This window comes from Zootoca vivipara, chromosome 1 (assembly GCF_965207765.1).
Source record: "Zootoca vivipara chromosome 1, rZooViv2.hap1.1, whole genome shotgun sequence".
In the NCBI taxonomy this organism is placed as follows: Eukaryota; Metazoa; Chordata; class Lepidosauria; order Squamata; family Lacertidae; genus Zootoca; species Zootoca vivipara.
The window spans coordinates 118,555,135-118,577,903 of NC_142582.1; the positions used below are offsets into that span (position 1 = coordinate 118,555,135).

The 22,769-nt window shown below is 45.1% G+C and overlaps 1 protein-coding gene across 1 annotated transcript; it reads right to left on the reverse strand.

Moving 5' to 3' along the window:
• Positions 1 to 1,472: 1,472 nt before the first annotated feature.
• CYP46A1 (cytochrome P450 family 46 subfamily A member 1) lies at positions 1,473 to 22,756 on the reverse strand. The gene is made up of 15 exons (XM_035106250.3): positions 22,553 to 22,756; positions 20,972 to 21,049; positions 19,417 to 19,498; positions 16,298 to 16,371; positions 13,891 to 13,977; positions 13,053 to 13,191; positions 11,452 to 11,562; positions 10,805 to 10,961; positions 10,225 to 10,287; positions 9,723 to 9,795; positions 9,038 to 9,122; positions 6,649 to 6,759; positions 5,110 to 5,198; positions 3,404 to 3,470; positions 1,473 to 2,606 (listed from the first exon to the last, which is right to left on the reverse strand). The coding sequence occupies exons 1-15, from the start codon at positions 22,687 to 22,689 to the stop codon at positions 2,439 to 2,441; spliced, it is 1,521 nt and encodes a 506-aa protein (XP_034962141.3). The 5' UTR covers positions 22,690 to 22,756; the 3' UTR covers positions 1,473 to 2,438.
• Positions 22,757 to 22,769: the final 13 nt, after the last annotated feature.

The following is a 22,769-nucleotide window of genomic DNA, read 5'->3' on the forward strand; positions in this document are numbered from 1 at the left end:
AAGGAGTGGGGGCAAGGAGGAAATTTCTCAGACCTCTGCCTAGAAAGCATGGGTGAAACAGAAAACTACTCAGTTCCATGTTTTCTAAGCAGGGAATGAATGAATCTTTATTTGCATCAGCCACTGTCCATAGCAATAAAACAACAAGACAATATACAAAGAACAGAAATGAAAAGTCAATTATATAAAATACATTTTAGGGTTTTTGAATCAATAGTCAAATAGTGGGTCTTGTTCTGATTGCCCCAGCTAAAAACCTTGCCACCTTTGCTGTCACCTGCTCATCTTGATCTGTCAAGAGAAAGGACACTGTGGCAGTGGTTGGGCTACCCGGAATGGACAATAAAAGAGGGATAACCTCATTCCTCAAGTCTTTATAAAGAGTGCAAGCCAGAAGGACATGTGCCACCGATTCGGTACTGCCACCTCCACAGGGACATAAGCGTTTTTCGTGTGGGATTTGTTGGAATCGTCCCCTCAAGTACAGCCAAAGGCAGTATATTCAATCTTGCGAGGGTAAAAGTGTGTCTATATTTTAGAATTGCACAGGGAATATGAAGTAGTGCCAAGAGATTGCAGGACAGTGGTATTTTCTTGGAAGCAAAGTAGAACAAGATATGCAAAACACATTGGCATAATCACACTGGTCCACTGTATGCAGTTGTAGAAACAACCTCTCTCCGTGTTAGGGAGACTCACAGGCTGCAAGGAAAGCTTCCAGACTTCTTTTTAGTGCAGGGGTGGGCTAGCCTGAGCTCCTCCAGACGTTGTTGTGCACTCTGACTGCTACCAGCCCCAGCTGGCATGGCCAGTAGGCAGGGATGATGGGAGCCTGGAGTCTGACAAGATCAGGAGAGCCAAAGGATGTCCATCCCTGATTTAACGGGAAAGGACCAGTCACTGCTTGCTCCCTTTTCTCAGATGATAAACAGATGGATATTGTAAAACCTGGTTACAGCGTCCCCAAGGGCGTACCCACCACGGGGCAAGTTAGGGCAGCTGCCCTACTCTAGAAGCAGGGCTGGTGGGCAGAGGCGGAGCACAGCCCGGCGGAGCGCGAGTTTGCCATTCCTGCCGCGCCGCGCCGCACCCTCCCTCCAGCTCCCCGGCGCGCCCTCAGGCAAGGCCAAGCGCGGCGGGGAACCAGGGAGCGCGGCGCAGTGGGCGGGAACGCCGAACTCGCGCTCCGCTGGGCTGGGCTCCGCCTCCGCCCACCAGCCCTGCTTCTAGGGAGGGGCACAGCCCGGTGGAGCGCGAGTTCGCCGTTCCCACCCGCCGCGCTGCGCCCTCCCTCCAGCTCCCTGTCACGCCCTCTGGCAAGGCCAAGCGCGGCGGGGAACCAGAGAGCGCAGCGCGGCGGGCGGGAATGCTGAACTCGCGCTCCGCTGGGCTGGGCTCCGCCTCCGCCCACCAGCCCTGCTTCTAGGGAGGGGCACAGCCCGGCGGAGCGCGAGTTCGCCGTTACCGCCCACTTTGTGGCCCCTCCCCTTCCGTGCCTTGGCCCCTCCCCTTGCCCCCCCAGTTTTGATCCTGGGTACGCCCATGAGCGTCCCATTAAACAAACCAGAATCACCAAATCACATGGATGGGAGTTGGTTAACCGATGGATTAAATTTTGCATAGGAGGAAAAAAACAGAGGAAATGAAATGCTTGCGCCATGACAAACGCTCCATCTGGGCAAGCATTTCAGCTTGGAACATGGCGTGCTCCCCCACTCCTCCCTGTTCTTGGGGTTCGCCCCGAACACCTGCAGAACCAATTCTGGGGGCACCCATTTCTTAAGTGCAAGTCCTTGCGCAGGGCTTCTCCTGGTGGGGCTTGTTAGGGGAATCCCACCCCTAGTTCTACAGGAAAAGAAGTATGCATTCTTTGTTTTTGTATGATTACACGCTAGTGCCACCCTCTCAGAAGCATTCCTCGTTCTCACACAGGAGCGAAAACCTCTGAAGATGCCACCTTCTGCTTTCCACACAGTTGCTAAGCTTTGAAAAGTTTACAGCAGAAAGGTGACGTGCGGCCCAAAGGAAAGCCACCACTATCGCCTACTACTCAAAAAACTTAAAAAGTGCTCTCGGCTAATTTTATACAAATACAAAAAAATGCAAAATGACTAGGAAGCTGGCTGCAGCTTGTAAAGTGCTCTGCAATAGTTATTGTGGTGTCTTACACTGTTCGGTTAGGGTTGTAAAACCCACATTTTAGAGATGAGGGGGTCCAAGCAGATCATTGGCATCTACAAAGCTTTGTGCCCTTGGCAAGCACCAGATCAACTGATTGGCGGCACTCGCAAAGCCCCACACCTTTGATTTCAAACCGTGTGAACCAATGATACTGCTATACATAAAAGCATCTTGTGAATGACTGGAGGGCAGCCTGACCCACAGCGGTTGGGGGGGATGTCAGTTCTCCGTGTATAAAGTGCACTTTTAAACACGCTCTAGTAAGTATTTCCTTCCCCGCCCATCTGACGGCGTGGCCTCAGCCGACACACCACACCATCCAATGGCGTCAGTGTTCCTGTGTCCAGAATCTTAAAGCTCTGAGGTGGAACCAGCTGGAATTCAAACCGCTGCAGGAACTTGGCCATCACCACTTTAGCCTCCATCTGTTATAAGCAAAAAAACAAACAAAACAAAAACCCAAAATAGAATAGTCAGCTCGGAGTGTTTAAATTTATTGCATCTTCATCCTGTCCTTCCAAGTGGCTCTGTGTGACATTTACGGGGTCCCTTCACAAGCCCTTCTCCCTGGGTGGTCAATAAGGGAAGCTTACCAGCTAATACTGACTGCCACCACTTACTGAGAGCAGCAAGACTCTCCCCTTGCTCAAATTAGTGCATATATATATATATTCTCTGGACACACGGGGTAAGAGAACACTTGCCTTGGAATCCTCCTGAACCACAAAACAGAGAGTTAAACCTGAAATCAGGATGCAGCCAGCAGCCCCAATCCAGTACAGTTCTCAAACGCCTTGGTACTCAAACGCCTTGGTTCCCAAACACCAAAAACCCGGAAGTAAGTGTTCTGGTTTTCGGACATTTTTTGGAAGCTGAACATCCGATGCGGCTGCTGGCTATTGTTTCTGGGACACCTGCACCAATCAAAAGCTGCACCTTGGTTTTTGAACATTTTGGAAGTCAAATGGACTTCCAGAACAGATTAAGTTTGGTGCTTTTGTTTTTGAGGCTTTTTCAGTTAATTTGTTTTTGTGACTGTGTGGAACCCAGTTCAGCTACTGATTGATTGATTGTATGACTGCGGAAATTGATAAAAAGCGCCCCCCCCCAATTCCAAACAATGACTATCATCGGTTCAGCTAAGGGGAAAAATTATTTTTTATTTTTATCATCTACAATACTGTCTTATTTATTTTATAGTACAGTACATTGCTTTACTTACCAGTGCAAATATCTGCCCAATACAGGAACGAGGCCCCAGGGAAAATGGGAAGTAGCAAAAGGACGGCCTAAACCATCACAAAAACAAGACAGACAAGAATAAGATGGTTTTGAAAACATGAGACAGGCTTCCTTCTAAGCAACAGCATATATTATAGCTGCTAATGAACATAGGAACACAGTAAGGTGCTTTATAGGGGACCCAGGTGGCGCTGTGGTTAAACCACTGAGCCTAGGGCTTGACGATCAGAAGGTCGGCGGTTCGAATCCCTGTGACGGGGTGAGCTTCCGTTGCTTGGTCCCAGCTCCTGCCAACCTAGCAGTTCGAAAGCACGTCAAAATGCAAGTAGATAAATAGGAACCGCTACAGCGGGAAGGTAAACAGCGTTTCCGTGTGCTGCTCTGGTTCGCCAGAAGTGGCTTTGTCATGCTGGCCACATGACCTGGAAGCTATACGCCGGCTCCCTCGGCCAATAATGCAAGATGAGCGCGCAACCCCAGAGTCGGTCACGACTGGACCTAATGGTCAGGGGTCCCTTTACCTTTACCTTTAAGGTGCTTTATACAGAGTCAGATCATTGGTCCATCTAGATCAATATTGTCTACACTGGCTGGCAGCAGCTCTTCAGGGGTTCAGGCAGGGAATATTTCTCAGCCCTACCTGGAAATACTGATGATTGGCCTGGGACCATGCTTTATCACTGAACCTTCCCACTTAGGTGATGTATTTAATAGCAGGTTGATAATAGTCACTCCCTGATCTCTGCTTATGCCCAAAAAATCTCTGTCGATTAATTTCTACAGATCAAGTTGCTGTTAAAAAGCACAGAAAGAAGCCAAGTCTGTTTTTATCCCTGGTCACATAGCAATCCTAAATAAGTGAAATAATTTTGTGAATGTTGCCATTTACTGGAAACTCTTACGTTTTTATCACAAGTAAGGGAAAAGGTCTAAAAAGTCCAACATGCAGTGGAAATTTTTATAGTCTGCTGGTACAGATGCGGGAGAATTGGATGTTTGCTTATTCGTTCCACGTGCCAAATAAAAATCAATCCAGCAAACACAATCATTATTCACTGTTGTTGTTTTCAGTCTGCAAGTGGTATGCAATTGATTATGTTTGGTTCTCTGTGTGCATTGCATTTCCTTTGCACCGAAATGAATGGGATGGAATAATGTACAGTGGTACCTCGGGTGAAGTACTTAATTGGTTCCGGGTTGCCATTCGCACCCCGAAAAGTACTTAATCCAAGCACCGATAGAGCGCTTCTGCGCATGCGCGAACCGCGTAGATAGCTTCTGCACATGCAGGCACCACACTGCGGACCCGGAACACGGGTCCACGGAGTACTTAAACTGAAAGTACTCAAACTGAAGCGTACTTAAACCGAGGTATGACTGTAATTAACAACGTGAAATTCCACCCCAACAGACAGCGAGATAAATAATGTAAGTTTTTTAATCAGATGACAAACTGCAGCAGAATGGAGACAGCGCTGCACACAACAAAGATGGGTTGCAATAGAAATGGATGCCTTCCTACACCCCTACCCGGCAGACCCTTCCAATACCTGTCCTAATGTCGTGTTTGGCATTCAAAAATTTCTGATATTTCCTTCAAGCCCTCTGAAAATCCTTAGAATTATCAGTATGTCTCAATGGCAGTCACCACGTATTTTTGTTAGGAGAAATAACAAAGGGGCTCACCTTGGCTGGTCTTTGCTAAATCGCTCAGGATCAAAGACCAGCGCATCCTTGAAAAACCTTTCCATACGTCCCATGACATAGGTGCTGAACTGCCAAGGGAACAGAGCAATTTACATCTGTATATATGACTCTTCAAAAACATTGATTGTTAGAGGCAAATGCATACAGTATTTTAACCAAGTCTGGTTCCTTTCCCCAATTAGTCCTGCTCAAAACATGCATCGCCTTATTCTTAAAGGGCTCAAGGCAACTTAACTGTGAGCAAAGAAATATTAAAAGTATTTAATAATAACTATAAGTGGTCACACTGAACACCCCCACTAAGTACACATTTCCTAGCATACAATTATCAGTTAGTGTCCCCCCCTTTTAAATATTTCATTGCTTTATTATAGCTTGACGTTGTTTGGTTAAACTATTGTGTTATTTTAGACATTAAAAGCTGCTTTGAGTGGAAAATCTGCCTGGTATAGTGGGGTACAAAACCAATCATTCTGTGATTAAAAGAAGAAGAAAAATTCCGCAGCAATCCAAAAACCGAATACTGCAACCTGTATCAATTATGAAATGAACATTGTAATCCTATATGCAATATGTATTCTCCTCTACTTGACAGGGTAGGCATCTATAGGATTGCGAAGTAAGTTAATTTGCATGTCATCCTGCATTTCACATAATTTACAGCTTGTACAATGTAATTCAGCTTCTGCCAGTCATTCTAAGGAGCAGATTTGCATAACTTTTTTTTTTTACTTAGCCATGCATGGTAGACCTGCCATATGTCAGGAAAATTAATGACATGTCCTGGTTTTCGGGTGTAAAAATGGCATTGGGGTGGGACAATGGAAACTGCTCCAAAAGCTTAAAGTCACTATGGGGGGGAAGAGGGTCCCCCCCCCAAAAAGCTCAATTTTGGTTTCCTAAAGAAGAAGAAGAAGCTAGACAGCTTTGTGGGGGTTAGGAATTTTACTTTTAGAAATAAGGTTACCCTAATACATGGCCCTTTTCAGCAATTATTACTATTTGTCGCAGAGAGATGCAATCCCAGAGAGATGCAAGGAACCAAGCTATTATTCAGTACAGTCTTTGAGATATTACTATGTCTCTTGCCTAGGTTTGCCACAGTAAGGATAACAATAAATAACAACAACTTCTCTATACCCCGTCCATCTGGCTGGGTTTCCCCAGCCACTTCGGGTGCCTTCCAAGAAAATATTTAAAATGCAATAAAACACCAGACCTTAAAAACTTCCCTAAACAGGGCTGCCTTCAGATGTCTTCTAAAAGTCAGATAGTTGTTTATTTCCTTGACATCTGATGGGAGGGTGTTCTACAGGGTGGGTGCCACTACTGAGAAGGCCCTCTCCCCATTCACCACCCCCACTATAAGCCATGAGCAGATTCTGCTGCTTTCTCATCCTCTTAGAGAATCACAGCACATACATTGCCCTAGACATAAAAGTCAGTTACATCAGGGGAGGTTTGGTGTTAAAGTCCAATGTGTTAGATAACAGTGCATGGCGTTCAAACAAGACTCACCATTACAGTGGTTTTTGCTGGAATTTTGATTCCTTCAATGACACATTCCTTTTCTGTCCAGCGGACAGTTCCTGAAGCCGGTGGATATAACCGCAGGGATTCTTTGAGAACCTAAGAGGGTAAAGGTAAAAAGAGCCATTTCTAGCATGATTCGTTAAATGGAAGGGCTGGTTTTTCATCTGGAATTCTTCCCATAGAAAGTCAGTTCAATCACAAGTTTATTGGGGCTATTTGAACTAATAACTTGTTCTCAGCCTTAATTCCCCTGTAAGTTTCCTACTTCGTATTTTTCTTACGGAAGGGGAATAAAAAAAGAAATCTACAGCGCAAGGCTACACATGCCTACTCAGAAGTACGTCTCAATGAGCTGCTTTGGAAGCAATGGCAAACCATGGTTTAGTGTTACAAGAATTATCTCCCTGGGTTTGACTGCTCCCCCGTTTCTTCAAACACATCCATGAGCAGTTAAGATTAAACAGCACGGTCGTAACTTGGAAATAAAACAAAATCTGTTCTCGAAGTCTGTTCGACTTCTGAAATGTTTGGAAACCAAAGTGTGGCTTCTGATTGGCTACAGGAAGCTCCTGCAGCCAACCGAAAGCTGCAGAAGCCCCGTAGGATGTTTGGCTTCCAAAAGAACATTCAAAAACCAGAACACTAACTCCCGGGTTTCGATCATTCGGGAGCCAAAACATTCGAGAACTAGGCTGTTTGAAAACCAAGGTACGACTGTATTTGGAGTTCTGATGACACACTGAATTGTGGTTCATCTATACCAGAAATGGAAGTTCTTGTTCTTGTTACCGTACCAGAAGAGAGGGAAGGGGAAAGTGCAAGAACCCAGCGGAAGGCTAGGCTTGCTCTCTGAATGCTATGCTGTGGCCAAATGCAGCCCCTGTGTTCAGTGGGGCTGACTCCCAGATACGGATCAGGGATGTAGACCAAGATTGCTCATTTTGCAAAACCAGGAAAAACATTGTAGGAGTATCCTACTAGCAGCAATAGTTTGTTAACTAGTCCCCGGAAGAGGCTGCCAGTTCTCCTAGCTCTTCAAAAACTGAAAATTAGAAGACATGGCAAACACAGCAAAAACTGGCATACTGTGCAGGGGAAAGGATTGCACCCCCTAAGATTCAAAACAATGTTCTCTGAGTGCTCAAAAAATGCAATGGCAACAGAATATAGAACAGAACAGTTTATAGAATTTACAGTGGAACCTTGGTTCTCGAACGGCTTAGGTGACAAACAAATCGGCTCCCAAACGCCGAAAACCTGGAAGGAAGTGTTCCAGTTTTTGAAAGTTTTTCAGAATCCAACATGACTTCCGCTTGAGTGCGGGAAGCTCCTGCAGCCAATCGGAAGTCGCGCCTTGGTTTTCAGATGTTTCCAGAGTCAAACGGACTTCCAGAAGGGATTAAGTTTGAGAAGCAAGGTACCACTGTATAAAGGGAGCGCAACCTAATAAGAAGATCTGTGCACAAGAAACGAAGAACAGAGGCATATTTATTCCATCATGCCCAAACAAAAGGACCACATAGTAATGTGCTATAAGCAAGAGATAGTTAATGCATGCCCTCCCACCATCCCTAACCACTGGGTGGTGACATGTAATCCATAACATCTGGAGAGCACCATCTTGCCAGCTCCTGCACTAAGGGATTTTCTACTTGCCCTGGTTGAACTTCACTGCTGCTACAGGGATGGACCAGGAAGAATTAGAGTCATTGCATATCCAGTGTTTGAACAATTAAAAAGGTATCACAGAACCACACTTATTCTTCTGGAGGCTGATGCAGCAGATAATATTTCTCGGCACAATCAGAATTCCTTATGAGAAACTGAGAATCCTTTTTCTTACAGTGTTAATATTACAGCTAAAGAGCTTTGAGATATTCTTTGCTCTAAAATGAGGCCTCAAGTTTCATCTTAAAACCAATGTCTTACTCTTAATGGCTGGGCAACTAGGGGCTTTTCAGAGCATTCCAAAATGGTCAGAGGCCTGGAAACGATGCCTTATGAGGAACGGCTTAGGGAGCTGGGTATGTTTAGCCTGGAGAAATAGCCATGTTCAAATATATAAAAGGATGTCATATAGAGGAGGGAGAAAGGTTGTTTTCTGCTGCTCCAGAGAAGCGGACACGGAGCAATGGATTCAAACTACAAGAAAGAAGATTCCACCTAAACATTAGGAAGAACTTCCTGACAGTAAGAGCTGTTCGGCAGTGGAATTTGCTGCCAAGGAGTGTGGTGGAGTCTCCTTCTTTGGAGGTCTTTAAGCAGAGGCTTGACAGGCATATGTCAAGAATGCTTTGATGGTGTTTCCTGATTGGCAGGGGGTTGGACTGGGTGGGCCTTGTGGTCTCTTCCAACTCTATGATTCTAAGTGTACCTGTGATAAGTACTTAAGCTCCGCGAGATTTTCATAGGCAACATCTCTCTTCACGCCAACAACCTCGTCCACTTCAGCCTGAAGTCTTAAGAAGGAAATGCAGGAGAAACTTTACTCAAGTGTCTGTGGATTGTTTATCATGCTAAAAGGCAGGCATCTACCTCTGAAAGTATCTGTATTTACATTCCAAGGACTAAGCAGCACCATAATTCACTCACACAGTCAAAATACATATTGGTTTGGTTTGTCCAGAGATAAGAAATAATTGCTCCCAAATCATAGCCAGTTTTGGGTGCCCTTGGTGGTTACAATCCAGGACACAGTTCAGCACATTTAGAGAGAAGGGAGATGCAACATGTATAATGGTTGGAGTGTTGGACGAAGACCTGGCAGACCAGGGTTCAAATCCCCACTCAGCCATGAAGCTCACTCGGTGACCATGGGCCAGTCACTCACTCTCAGCCTAGCCTACCTCACAGGGCTGTTGTGAAGATAAAATGGGGAGGAAGAGAACTCTGTGCACCACCTTGAGCTCCTTTTCCTTTCTCCAGTCTCTGGATATAACATTAGACATACACAGAGTGCAAAAAGAACTCAATGGACAGTCAATGGGTAGGAGGGACCTGATAAAAAAATAAAAACACAAATAAACGAAGAATAAAAGGGAATGGCAAACTTCACCCACTTCTTCATTATGTCAGGTTGCCGTCCCAGTTCCATTATGGTAAAAGACAACATGTTGGCAGTGGTCTCATGACCTGCAGGACAGGGAATCTAATTACTTTATTTCTATACTAATTTCTATACTACCTTTCATCTGAAGATCACAGGTCGGTTTACAAAAAAAAAAGAAAATACACACACACCATAATAACAAATAAAAACAATACCACCACCACCCCCCTGTTTAAAAGGCCACAGGTTGTTTAATTAGCCAAAGGCCTGATTGAAGAGGAACATTTCCTCCTGGTGCCTGGAGATACATAATGAAGGCGCCAGTCTAACCTCCCTGGGAAGAGCATTCCACAAACGGGGAGCCACCACAGAAAAGGCCTTGTTCTCATGTTGCCACCCTCCAGATCTCTCACGGAGGAGGGCCATGAAGAAGGGCCTCAAAGGATGATCGCAGGGTCTGGGTCGGTTCATAATTAAAGGATGGAAGGAAAAAGGAATACAGATCTACAAACCTGCGATGAAGAAAGTGACGAAATTGTCCAGGAGAATTTCATCATCGGAGTCCCCTTCCTCAGCTGTCAAGACAGGAAACAAAGAGTAAGGCTGACCTCCCTTCCCAAAAGGAAGCATCCATGACAGATGGCCATCCAACCTCTGTTTAAAAACCCCAAGGAGAGAGAGTCCACAACCTCCCGAGGGAGACTGTTCCACTGTCGAACAGCTCTTACTATCAGAAAGCTCTTACTGTCCTAGCTGCCCTCCTCTGCACAAGTTCCAGCTTGTCAACATCCTTCTGAAATTGTGGCACCCAGAACTGGACACAGTATTCCAGGTGTGGCCTGTCCAAGGCAGACTAGAGTGGTACTATTACTTCCCCTTGATCTGGACACTATACTTCTGTTGATGCAGCCTAAAATAGCATTCACCTTTTTTTGCTGCTGCATCACACTGTTGACTCATGTTCAGCTCGTGGTCCATCAAGACCCCTAGATCCTTTTCACATGTACTGCTAGCGAGACAAGTCTCCCCCATCCTATATTTGGTCCTTTCTAACTCTACAATTCTATGATTCATTCAAAGGGAGTTTCCTACCTGCACCCTTCAGTATCTGAGTAAGAATATCCAATGGGATCTCCTCCCCATTCCGGATGGCTTTGCGTCTCTGTTCGATACACTCTCTGCCAAAACGGCGCAGCAACAGCAAGCTCTCCTGAACCTCTTTCACTTCTTTCCTGTACTTTGGCAGATACTGTACAGATAACAGATACTATCATGAGGAGGAGAGCAGAGCAAAACCAAGAACATATTACTGGGCGGCGTAGCTGTCAACAAAAGCCACCTGCTAAGACAGAAGATAGCCGTGGCCCATTGGCGGTTCATGTCCCCTTGGACCAGCATCCTTTGTGAACGCAATAGCAACCAGCAGGTGTTGAATGGTCCATTCCCACATACCAGAGATTGTTGATTGATCAGCAATAAAACAGCTATGCAAAATCTATGTGGGTCCTACAGTTGTGCAAAACAGTCTGGAAACAAGTAGGAAGAACAAGGCAAGCCCAAGCAAAAATTTTGAAGGCAAATCTAGTGGCGCAGGAATGCTGTGGTGCAAAATAACTAAGTGATAACATCACTTGCCAGTTGCCCAAAAGGATTTGTTCAAGACTCTTGGAATAAGCTTGACAAGCAATAATGTATGCTTCAGAGAGGATCAGAGCTCCACAAGGAAAGCCTGCACTGACCTTAAATGATGGATTGCGTGACTGACCCAGTCCTTTTATGATCATATTCATCGCATGCGGAAAAGGCGTCCTCTCATCATGCAGGGTGTTCAGTTCAAGGCCAAAGGCTACCTGATAATGAGAAGAAAGGGGATCCCAAACATCGTTGCATTCTGCCATCCTCCTTTGCAGTTTCAGCTTGATCTCTATTTCTCAAGCCCTTTAAACACCCAAGAGGAGGAAATGTTTTGGTACGTTATACTTGTGGAGTACAGCTTGTTTCAAGTTAACAAAAGAGTTACAGAAATGTTAAAAAGCCCTTGGCTTCTTGGTCAGAAACACAACAGGCTGTGTATGCGTGTGTACATTTTGTTATATATTTACTTAACATATATATAGCCTGCCTTTCACCCAAAGGTCCCAGCACAGAAATATACAAAAATAAAACCAAAATTAAACACTATTAAAGCCAGCCAACATGAATTCCCTACAATTAAAACAGCAACAGCAATTAAAAAATAGGTACAACACATTGTTATTATTCTGATTTCAGCTTTCCATGTCTTATGCAGCTGGGTGAAAGTTAAGCTGGGGTCTCGCAGCATTCCTCTGGAATGGAGGTGTGGAGGATTCCCTGGTTCTGAATGGGGTAACTGTGCCCCTGAAGGACCAGGTGCGCAGCCTGGGAGTCATTTTGGACTCACAGCTGTCCATGGAGGCGTAGGTCAATTCTGTGTCCAGGGCAGCTGTCTATCAGCTCCATCAGGTACGCAGGCTGAGACCCTACCTGCCTGCAGACTGTCTAGCAAGAGTGGTGCATGCTCTAGTTATCTCCCGCTTGGACTACTGCAATGCGCTCTACGTGGGGCTACCCTTGAAGGTGACTCGGAAACTACAACTAATCCAGAATGCGGCAGCTAGACTGGTGACTGGGAGCGGCCGCCGAGACCACATAACACCGGTCTTGAAAGATCTACATTGGCTCCCAGTACGTTTCCGAGCACAATTCAAAGTGTTGGTGCTGACCTTTAAAGCCCTAAATGGCCTCGGTCCAGTATACCTGAAGGAGCGTCTCCACCTCCATCATTCTGCCCGGACACTGAGGTCCAGCACCGAGGGCCTTCTGGCGGTTCCCTCATTGCGAGATGCCAAGTTGCAGGGGACTAGGGAGAGGGCCTTCTCGGTGGTGGCGCCTGCCCTGTGGAACGCCCTCCCAACAGATGTCAAAAAGGAAAACAACTACCAGACTTTTAGAAGACATCTGAAGGCAGCCCTGTTTAGGGAGGCTTTTAATGTTTAATAGATTATTGTGTTTTACTTTTCTGTTGGAAGCCACCCAGAGAGGCTGGGGAAATCCAGCCAGATGGGCGGGGTATAAATAATAAATTATTATTATTATTATTATACTTGGCAAAAATTATTTATTTGTGCTGCGGCTTTATTCAACAGACATTAAATGTAATATTTTCTTTCCCTATGTGTTAGCCCAAAAGGAGCTTGATGGATGAGGGCTTCCCAGCACCCTCCTCTCCCATATTAAACTTGTCCTTCGTGCAAGTTTGACTCAGAATGAGAGGCATCTCCTGCTCCTTAATGGAAACGGGAATTCATCCGGCGAGTACCTTTGCAATGATGTCCAGCGTCACGCGTTTCAGCAGGCTCATCACATCCACCGCAGTTTCTCCATCGGCTTTTTCATCCAGCTCCCTCATAAGCTCTTCTGTTTGCTCATTAAAGGGCGCCATCAAGCCCATCAGGTAACTGTAAAATTAATAAATCAATCAAGGGCAGGACTTTGCGGTCAAACTAGAAGCTGTCTAAAGGTGTGGAAATGAATATAAGAGCTAACTGGATCAGGCCCATGGCCCATGTAGTACAGCATTCCGTTCTCACAGTGGCCAAGCAAGCAAGACCCAAGCACAAGGTTACTCTCGCCTCCTGTGGCTTCCACCAACACACACAGAATTATTTCTGCCTCCAACATGGAGGTGAAACATAGCACAGCGACTTGGACTATAGCTTAGCATGAACTTGAAGGTTCTCAGAGAGGAGATCGTGGCTACTCTGCTCCTCTCCACATCTGGTCCTCCCGCCACTGTGAGCTAAGCTATGGTTTGTCTTAGTTTATTGCTCAATCCCATGCTCATGATTTGTCCTGCACCAAACTGCAACCAAGGTTTGTCCTTGGTTTTACACCGACTACGGTTTGTCTGGAGGGAGACAAACCATGAATCCTGGTTCAGACAACCCGCTAAGTCAAATCATGGATTAGCTCACAGCAGCAACAAGAGAAGTAAAACAGTCATGATTGCCTCTCCAGAAGCCTATACATTCATGCTGTTTGGGTTTGTGCTATCTGCAAATTGAGCCATAAACACATTTAGAATTAGGTGGTTAGATTATTAACATGAACTGAAATGTGCAACATCACTTAAGAAAAGACATTCAGTTAATATTTACTTTCGACTGAAGGCCGGGTCCATAATTCTCCGCTGCTTGTGCCAATGGTCATAATCGAGATCCGTCACCAAGCCATTCCCTAAAAATCTGAAAAAGATGGGAGAATTTTTATTACTATTTTAGGTCCTGTTCTGATATCATGTTCTGACCCACTGTCCTGCTCCAGGAGATTTATGGACACAGAAGCTGACAGCTGGCCAGAAGCATGCCAGAATCACAGTCTTGATGGCAAGCAGACATCTAATATAGGAGTGGCACTAGACAACAGGGCCAAAAGTCAAACACAGCAGCAGTACTAGATGCTGTGCCCAAAGGTCAGCTGAAGGAGGGAGTTAGTAAACAGCTAGTTAACAGCTAGTAAACCAAAACACACACCTCAGCAAGCTGGTGAAAAGACAGTGTTCCAGCACTCTGTGCCTGGAATTGAAGGCTTTTAAGCTGAACCTTCACAGCCCCATGCAAGGCTTCCGTGTTGCTTGAGAATTATGCCTGCCTGTGAGGAGAAGCTTATTCAAGTACCCCTTTATTCATGATGAGTCCTTGCTCCTCTGGTGAAAGACTGACCCTGTTATTATTATTATTATTGATTAAATTTGTATACAGGTGAAACTCAGAAAATTAGAATATTGTCGAAAAGTGCATTTATTTCAGTAATGCAACTTATTTTTTCTTTTTCTTTTAATTTTTACAAATGCTTTCTTTTGGAAATCCCACAGTAATAAAATAAATAGTTACAATAATACAACAACAAACAAAAATAAACATCGCTATTACACTTCATTAATTACATTCCATTTATAATTGACCCACCTAACGACAAATAATTACAATTACATCAAATAAAGGCTTGACATATCTTGCTTTGCATGTCATGCATCTATCTCATATATTGGTTTCGCCTTTTAAGTTGCGTTACTGAAATAAATGCACTTTTCGACGATATTCTAATTTTCCAAGCTTTCACCTGTACTACCCTCAGGGTGGTTTACAACATAAAAATATGAGATAAAACCCCCAAAATGCATAATAAAAGCAGGAACAAAAACATAACAATACCCCCCCTCCCAGCTACACATTTAAAAGAGTATTGGATGTTAATCAGCCCAGGTCTGGGTTGAAGAAGAATTGTCTTCTCCAGGTATAACCTCTGATTGACAAGAGGTTGCAGATCTCCCTCTAGTGTCAGTTCCAGAAAGTGGCGATAGGATACTCTTGGGTCAATCCCTTAGACTTTTGAGTTTATCTTGTTTCCTTCGCTGCTCCAATATCTGTATGAAACCGCTTAGCAATGCCAACCAGCACTTGGGGGGGGGGGTTCTGTTGTCATTAATTCATAGGTTCGACACCTGGGTCGAACTGCATTTCCTGCGCTTTTTATTTATAAAAAAAATATGTGTATACTGCCCACTCATAGAAAATATCAAGGTAATTGTCAGGGGGACTCCCTACAGGGAGCCTCCCTCCCCCGTCATCCTGACCAGCACTTCGCCCAGCGACAGCACGAGCAGTGAGTCAGGAGGAGGGAATGAGGAATGGAGCGGAATGGAGAGAGGGCTCAGTGAGGCGTCTAAGCCCTGGCAACGCTATGGGGAACAGAACGTGCAGGAGGGGCTCAGAGATGTGTCAGAGCCTTGGCACCACTCTGGTTGAGGGTCAGCGGATGAGGGGCTCAGTGAGCCGTCGGAGCCCAGGCGCTGCCCCAGCCAGCAAGAGGGGAGACCTCTCCTTCCGGCGCCCGAATTGAGGCGTGCACCCACACGTAGGGCGAAGGGGTGGCATTTTGGGGTGCCCAGGCTTTTATGCTGGCCGAAAAGCAGGCATCAGCCATTGCCGGGTTCTGAATCGGACTAGGTAGTCATGTTTTCTGTTATCTCTGCACTGTAAATAGTATGCACAATAAAACTCTTAAAGACAGTGCGGTCTGGAGCGTCTTTACTTGAGAGTAGCCGCAACAATCCCCTGACAGTGATGTACAAAATAATCAATGAAAATAACAGGCTCATCTTGGGGGAAAAATAAAAATCAAGAGCTGAATAGACGTGTCAACATAAAATAGGTCTCCCAAGAAATGTCTGAAAGTTAGCTGTGAGGACGACTGCCAAATTTCTGCTGCCAGGGTGGTCCACAGCCTGGGACTAGCAAGCAAAATACTCAAGTTCCAGCTGAAGATGGGGGACAATGAGCAGTGCTCCTCGGGATATTCTTGGTGTCTGGACTGGGATATAAGGGCTCAGGCGGTCCTTAAGGTATCCTGATCCCGAGTTATTCAGGGCTTTCCATTTCTGCACCTAATGGGCCCTGAAGAAATGCACCTGCCTGGTGGCATTAAAAATCACAACCGTTTTCTGAATCAATGGAATTCTCTCATCCCACACGCCATGTACATCTTAGCTATATACCGACCTACCGTACACCGCATAAATTAAAAAGACGTCCATATGTAATTCGATCCTTTGGGTATCGTGGCAACATCAGGAACTCCTAAAATTAAATCATTTGGTCAGTCCACATTCACAAGTAATTCATGTGGTCAAGATGAATACCATCCGCTAAAATTGTGAAGAGGGAATAAGATATACAGGGCCCCCTCCACCCCACCAGTGTTAAGAGTGTGGGATTCGGAGGGAAGGGGTTGGTGGTTCACCTTTCTGCCTTGAGAGGGTTCAATGTGTGAAAGTTCACCCAATAAGTGGTGTTAGAGTATTTCCCCAAAAAAGTTTTAAATGCCTTTTCGTAAGGCACATTCTGGAGGTCCGCAGAGAACCAACAAATGCCGATTCAGAGAAACCTCCGATATGTTTAACTGGGTGTGAGGCTGGCACTCAGACAAGATGAACTTAGGAGGGAAGTTTGCTATTAGAACGTCAAAGGGAAACCTACAGTATACAGAGAAAGGGTTAGGCATCTTCCAAAACAAATTTATTCACTAGCCAGCCAGTAGTGAATCCATTGTACAGGCAAAAATGTACTTATTTGGTTGACTGACATTCAATGCCCTTTTAAAATGTGTGGGTTTGGGGGGGGCATTATTGGGTTGCTCTTGTTTTTATTTTGAAGATGTATTCTGTGTTTTTATATCGTGATTTTTTTTCCTATGAACCACCCTGAGACCTGTGGGTATAGGGTGGCATGTTTTGTTGTTTAGTCATTTAGTCGTGTCCGACTCTTCGTGACCCCATGGACCATAGCACGCCAGGCACTCCTGTCTTGCACTGCCTCCCGTAGTTTGGTCAAACTCATGTTCGTAGCTTCGAGAACACTGTCCAACCATCTTGTCCTCTGTCGTCCCCTTCTCCTAGTGCCCTCAATCTTTCCCAACATCAGGGTCTTTTCCAAGGATTCTTCTCTTCTCATGAGGTGGCCAAAGTATTGGAGCCTCAGCTTCACGATCTGTCCTTCCAGGGAGCACTCAGGGCTGATTTCCTTAAGAATGGATAGGTTTGATCTTCTAGCAGTCCATGGGACTCTCAAGAGTCTCCTCCAGCACCATAATTCAAAAGCATCAATTCTTCGGCGATCAGCCTTCTTTATGGTCCAGCTCTCACTTCCATACATCACTACTGGGAAAACCATAGCTTTAACTATACGGACCTTTGTCGGCAAGGTGATGTCTCTGCTTTTTAAGATGCTGTCTAGGTTTGTCATTGCTTTTCTCCCAAGAAGCAGGCGTCTTTTAATTTCGTGACTGCTGTCACCATCTGCAGTGATCAAGGAGCCCAAGAAAGTAAAATCTCTCACTGCCTCCATTTCTTCCCCTTCTATTTGCCAGGAGGTGATGGGACCAGTGGCCATGATCTTGGTTTTTTTGATGTTGAGCTTCAGACCATATTTTGCGCTCTCCTCTTTCACCCTCATTAAAAGGTTCTTTAATTCCTCCTCACTTTCTGCCATCAAGGTTGTGTCATCTGCATATCTGAGGTTGTTGATATTTCTTCCGGCAATCTTAATTCCTGCTTGGGATTCATCTAGTCCAGCCTTTCGCATGATGAATTCTGCATATAAGTTAAATAAGCAGGGAGACAATATACAACCTTGTCGTACTCCTTTCCCAATTTTGAACCAATCAGTTGTTCCATATCCAGTTCTAACTGTAGCTTCTTGTCCCACATAGAGATTTCTCAGGAGACAGATGAGGTGATCAGGCACTCCCATTTCTTTAAGAACTTGCCATAGTTTGCTGTGGTCGACACAGTCAAAGGCTTTTGCATAGTCAATGAAGCAGAAGTAGACGTTTTTCTGGAACTCTCTAGCTTTCTCCATAATCCAGCGCATGTTTGCTATTTGGTCTCTGGTTCCTCTGCCCTTTCGAAATCCAGCTTGCACTTCTGGGAGTTCTCGGTCCACATACTGCCTAAGCCTGCCTTGTAGAATTTTAAGCATAACCTTGCTAGCGTGTGAAATGAGCGCAATTGTGCGGTAGTTGCAGCATTCTTTGGCACTGCCCTTCTTTGGAATTGGGATGTAGACTGATCTTCTCCAATCCTCTGGCCATTGCTGAGTTTTCCAAACTTGCTGGCATATTGGGTGTAGCACCTTAACAGGGTGGCATACAAATTTAATAAATAAATCATCATCATCATCATGATGTTTACAATGGTACCTCGCAAGACGAATTCCCTGCAAGACGAATGCATCTTGTGATCTGATGGTGACTCGCAAGACGAATTCGTTTTGCGAAAAATTCGTCTTGCGAATCGCGGTTTCCCATAGGAATGCATTGAAATTTAATTAATGCGTTCCTATGGGCAAAAAAAGAAATTTCAATGCATTCCTATGGGAAACCGCGACTCGCAAGACGAATTTTTCGCAAAACGAATTGACTCGCGGAACGAATTAAATTCGTCTTGCGAGGCACCACTGTACTTGGTATTGACCTCAAGGAACTTTACGTACTGAGGATCACAGCAATCACCGAGTAAAAAATTATGATTGCTTTTCATGGCAAATTTGAAAGCACCACAAGGCAATTCCTGTGAATTGAACTTTTTGCCATCGGCCTATCTGTGAGCGCAGGCTCTCTGAATGAATTATTTCCTCCTATCCATCTCCTTCCATTTCCTTAGTAATTCCAGTTCCTGCACCCCTGCTATATTTAATACAAATGTACAGATTTCTTCTCTTGGGAAAACAAATGGATCTATCAGTTTGAACCAGAGGGATGAAACCAGCAGTCTTCCTGAGATATACTTGTAATGTGGTGACGTTGGAGGGGGAATAATTTAGTCATCTTATAGACCACTTACTATATTAAAAAATATATATGCTCAAGTGGTTTGTAATAAGGAGTCAAAGACTCTAAAACAACAAAGAGTCAATATCTCTATCAGTCATGGCTTCTCCCAAAGAATCCTGGGAGTTGTAGTTTGCTCAAGGCACTGGGAGTTGTTAGGTGGTACCTACTGTCTTCACAAAGCTACAACTCCTAGAGTTCCCTGGAAGAGTGAATGATACACAATGCACTGAATACTGGACTCTTGAAAAATGACTTTCATTTTCATGCTCAGAGGGGAAAGCCGCATAATATACCTTTACTCCTTCAGGACTTAATACCAATATTGCAACTCTGTGAAAGGCATTAAAACGGAAGACGGGTCCATATTCATTAGCCCTGTGAAGGCAGAAATTTGAACAGTAGTAAAAAGTGACCATACAATCAAATTAATGACCATACTTATCCATCAAACAAGGTGTAAGCAATGCTTCCGCCATGCTAAGCACATACTAGAACAAGAGACATTGTATTTTTCTTTCTTTCTAAGGTCATTGCTGTGTAAAGACTTGAAAGGAAATTCCTGAACATGGGCTCGCTTAAAAAAAAAAAAAGCCATATCTCTAGTGCCAGGGATATGAGAATATATTCCGCAGTACATAGGGACAGCTGGAGTATATATAAAATATTTGAGAGAGAGAAATGAACTGCCCATAGTACTCCATGCTCTGGTAACTTCCAAATGGGGTGACTGCAATGTATTCTCCAGGGAGCTTCCCTTGACTCAGAAACTTCAACTGGTCCTAGGGTTGCCAGACTCAATAGAGGACAGGACTTCTGTGCCTTTAATTGCCCTGCTCTCTTTTGAGTCTGGAAACCTTAAAGAGAAACCAACAGACCCTTTGCTTGGAAATTAAACAAAGGGTCTGCTGGTTTCTCTTTAAGGTTTCCAGACTCAGAAGAGAGCAGGGCAATTAAAGGCACAGAAGTCCTGTACTCTATTGAGTCTGGCAACCCTAGTAGCTTCATCACATGATCAAAGGTTCACTCTCAGTACCAGGCAATCAAAGCAAATTTCTGCATTGGCTAATCAGTTTTCAACACCGCAAACAGAAAATTAGATCACAACCAAGCATCTGTTTCTTCAGCAAGGCTAACACATGGAGTTTTCACACTTCTTCTGAACCATTCTACCGGATGAGTACTAGTTATAGTATTTGTCAGAGATGGCTGCGGCTACTCTTGAGTAAAGACGCCCCACTCCGTCTTGTCTTTCAGAGTTTTATCGTGCATGCTATTTACAATGCAAGAACATCGGCAAACATGACTGCTCAGTCCGTGTCAGAACCCCGCAATGGCTTCCTGCGGGTTTTCGCCCAGCATAAAAGCCTGGGCACCCTGAAGCGCCGCCCCCTGGCCCTACGGGTGGGCGCACGCCTCAATTCGGGCGTTGGAGGGAAGGGCCGCCTTCCTGGCTGCCCTGTGTCCGAAAGCCCTCTGTGCTCCTCCTCCCCTATCCCTCTCTCCGAGTGGTGCTGGGGCTCTGGTACATGAGATAGCCCTCACTGCACTCCGCTAACTTCCTCATTCCTTTCTCCTGACTCGCTGCTAGTGCTGACGCTGGGCGAGGAGCTGGTGAGGATGATTGGTGGGGGCTCTCTGTAGAGAGACACCCTGACAGTATTATTTTATTATTGATGAAGTATGCACAATTAGTAGGTGCCACACAAAATTTCAGAAAGAACATCTTCTGTCTGCAAACATGCATCTAATTTTTTTTATTAAAAAACAACAACAAGACACCATATAGACTGCTGGCAATGCAATTCATTATCTCATATTTTAAACTATTTGATTTTTTTTAAAACGTACCATTGCAAGAAGAGGTCATGAGCACATTCCTTATTTTTCAGTATTCTCCATAGCATTGGCATGTGGCCAAAGAAAAAGCTGCAAAAAAAAAATGGTAAAGGCAGTTAAGACATGTAAGCCACACACAAGCATGGGAGGTGAAAAGGAGGACAAGGATCCTGCCCCTTTAATCACTGTCAAGGCTGGCTCCACAGCCAGCAAGATGCTGGAGTGGGGCAGAGCTGTGTGATTTGACATAAAATACACAAACTCTGTCATCAGCCAATGGCTCCTTTCCAGATGTGCACACAGTCTTGCTAATTTTATGGGTGGAATGAGAACAGTATGTAGAATATGTAGACTCTGTTGAGTCTGGAAACCTTAAAGAGAAACCAGCAGACCCTATGCTTGGAAATTAAACAAAGGGTCTGCTGGTTTCTCTTGAAGGTTTCCAGACTCAAAAGAGAGCAGGGCAATTAAAGGCACAGAAGTCCTGCCCTCTATTGAGTCTGGCAACCCTAGTTTTGGCTTCAAGTCTAGGCCAGTCTTCGCCCCACCTGTTACCTCCTACATCAACAGTGGACTGCATTCCAAGATTGCCATAAACTCCTCTCTGCTACAGTGCGGTCCCCTCCACAGATAAGTAGACTGTACTTGTATGGGGGGAATTTAAAACATTATTTAAAGCTCAACATTGTTCATGCAATAAGATCTGAATCTGAAACAGCAGGGGCCTCTTGGCACAGCTCTTGCTTCTATCCCAGAAGAGACAGGTGGAATACTACCAGACTACTGCCACTAATTTCTGACACAATTCAAACACAGACTAACAAATGCAAGTTCCACAATTAAAGCTGATCTGCTGCTGCTGTTGCAAAACAAACAAAACCAGACGATTTTTTTTTTTAAAAAAATGTTCGTCGGGATTTATTTGCACAAAGTTTGCAAAAAGCTTGGACAACACCTGCTATTTATTGAGTATTCACTGCAAACTGTATGCGGGGAGGTTGTAGATGTTGCAAACAATTCGGTCCATTTTCCCCATCGCCTTCCTTATCGATGAAGAAAAAAAAGGGGAGAAGACTGATTTGGGGAGTGGGTTCTTTGAGCAAGAACACCAAACCAACTCCAACTAGTGCGACATGAATTTGCTCCACCCTGGATCTTTGCCAAAAGCAAAGGAGCGAAAGGAAAATGAACTGGATAGCGCTTGACCAAGGTGCATCATAAACAGGTTGCTTGGAAGGGGCGGCGGAGTGGGGGAGGTTGAACCTCCAAATCCCAAACCCGCCCCTTACGAGGGAGTAAAGCCCATTGAAGTTTGCTTACTTTTGAGCAAACATAGGCATGCGCGGAAAGTCCCCTTGAACATAGCAGGGGGCTTCCTTCTGCGTAAAAACGCACGGATTGTACTGGAAAGAAACCAGGAATGACACTCTTCGGAAGCTTACTACTACTCTCCAGATATTTGGGGCTACAAGTCTCATTAACCCCAGCCAGCATCGGGGGTGGGATCCAGGCCGCTGACTGCTGCTCTGTAGTTTCTCCTGCTTCCTTGGATGGAATCGGGAAAGGAAACTTGCGGACGCTCCCGCTTCTTACCTAGCCCTTGGGGCGCCGGGGATGTGATCGTATTTCATATGGATTGATTTTAGGTAGCAGCAGTAGAGGCCAAACGCCAGGAGGGACACAGCGAGCAAGAGGCGCAGCAAGCCCCAGACCACCTCCAGCGCCTCCATGGCGGCCGACAGCTTCGGTAGGAGCGAAGCCAAAGTCCGCCTCTGTCAGGCAAGGCTGGGAGGAGCCAGCGCGCAAAAAG

What these genes read in the sequence shown, in the direction of transcription:
- CYP46A1 (XM_035106250.3), bottom strand. Translation starts at nt 22,689, where the DNA reads ATGGAGGCGCTGGAGGTGGTCTGGGGCTTGCTGCGCCTCTTGCTCGCT. An exon ending in GACCCGGCCTTCAGTCGAAA is followed by an intron (nt 13,192 to 13,890) that starts GTAAATATTAAC and finishes TTAATTTTACAG; the next exon opens with TTACCTGATGGGCTTGATGG. An exon ending in TCAGATACTGAAGGGTGCAG is followed by an intron (nt 10,288 to 10,804) that starts GTAGGAAACTCC and finishes CTGTCTTGACAG; the next exon opens with CTGAGGAAGGGGACTCCGAT.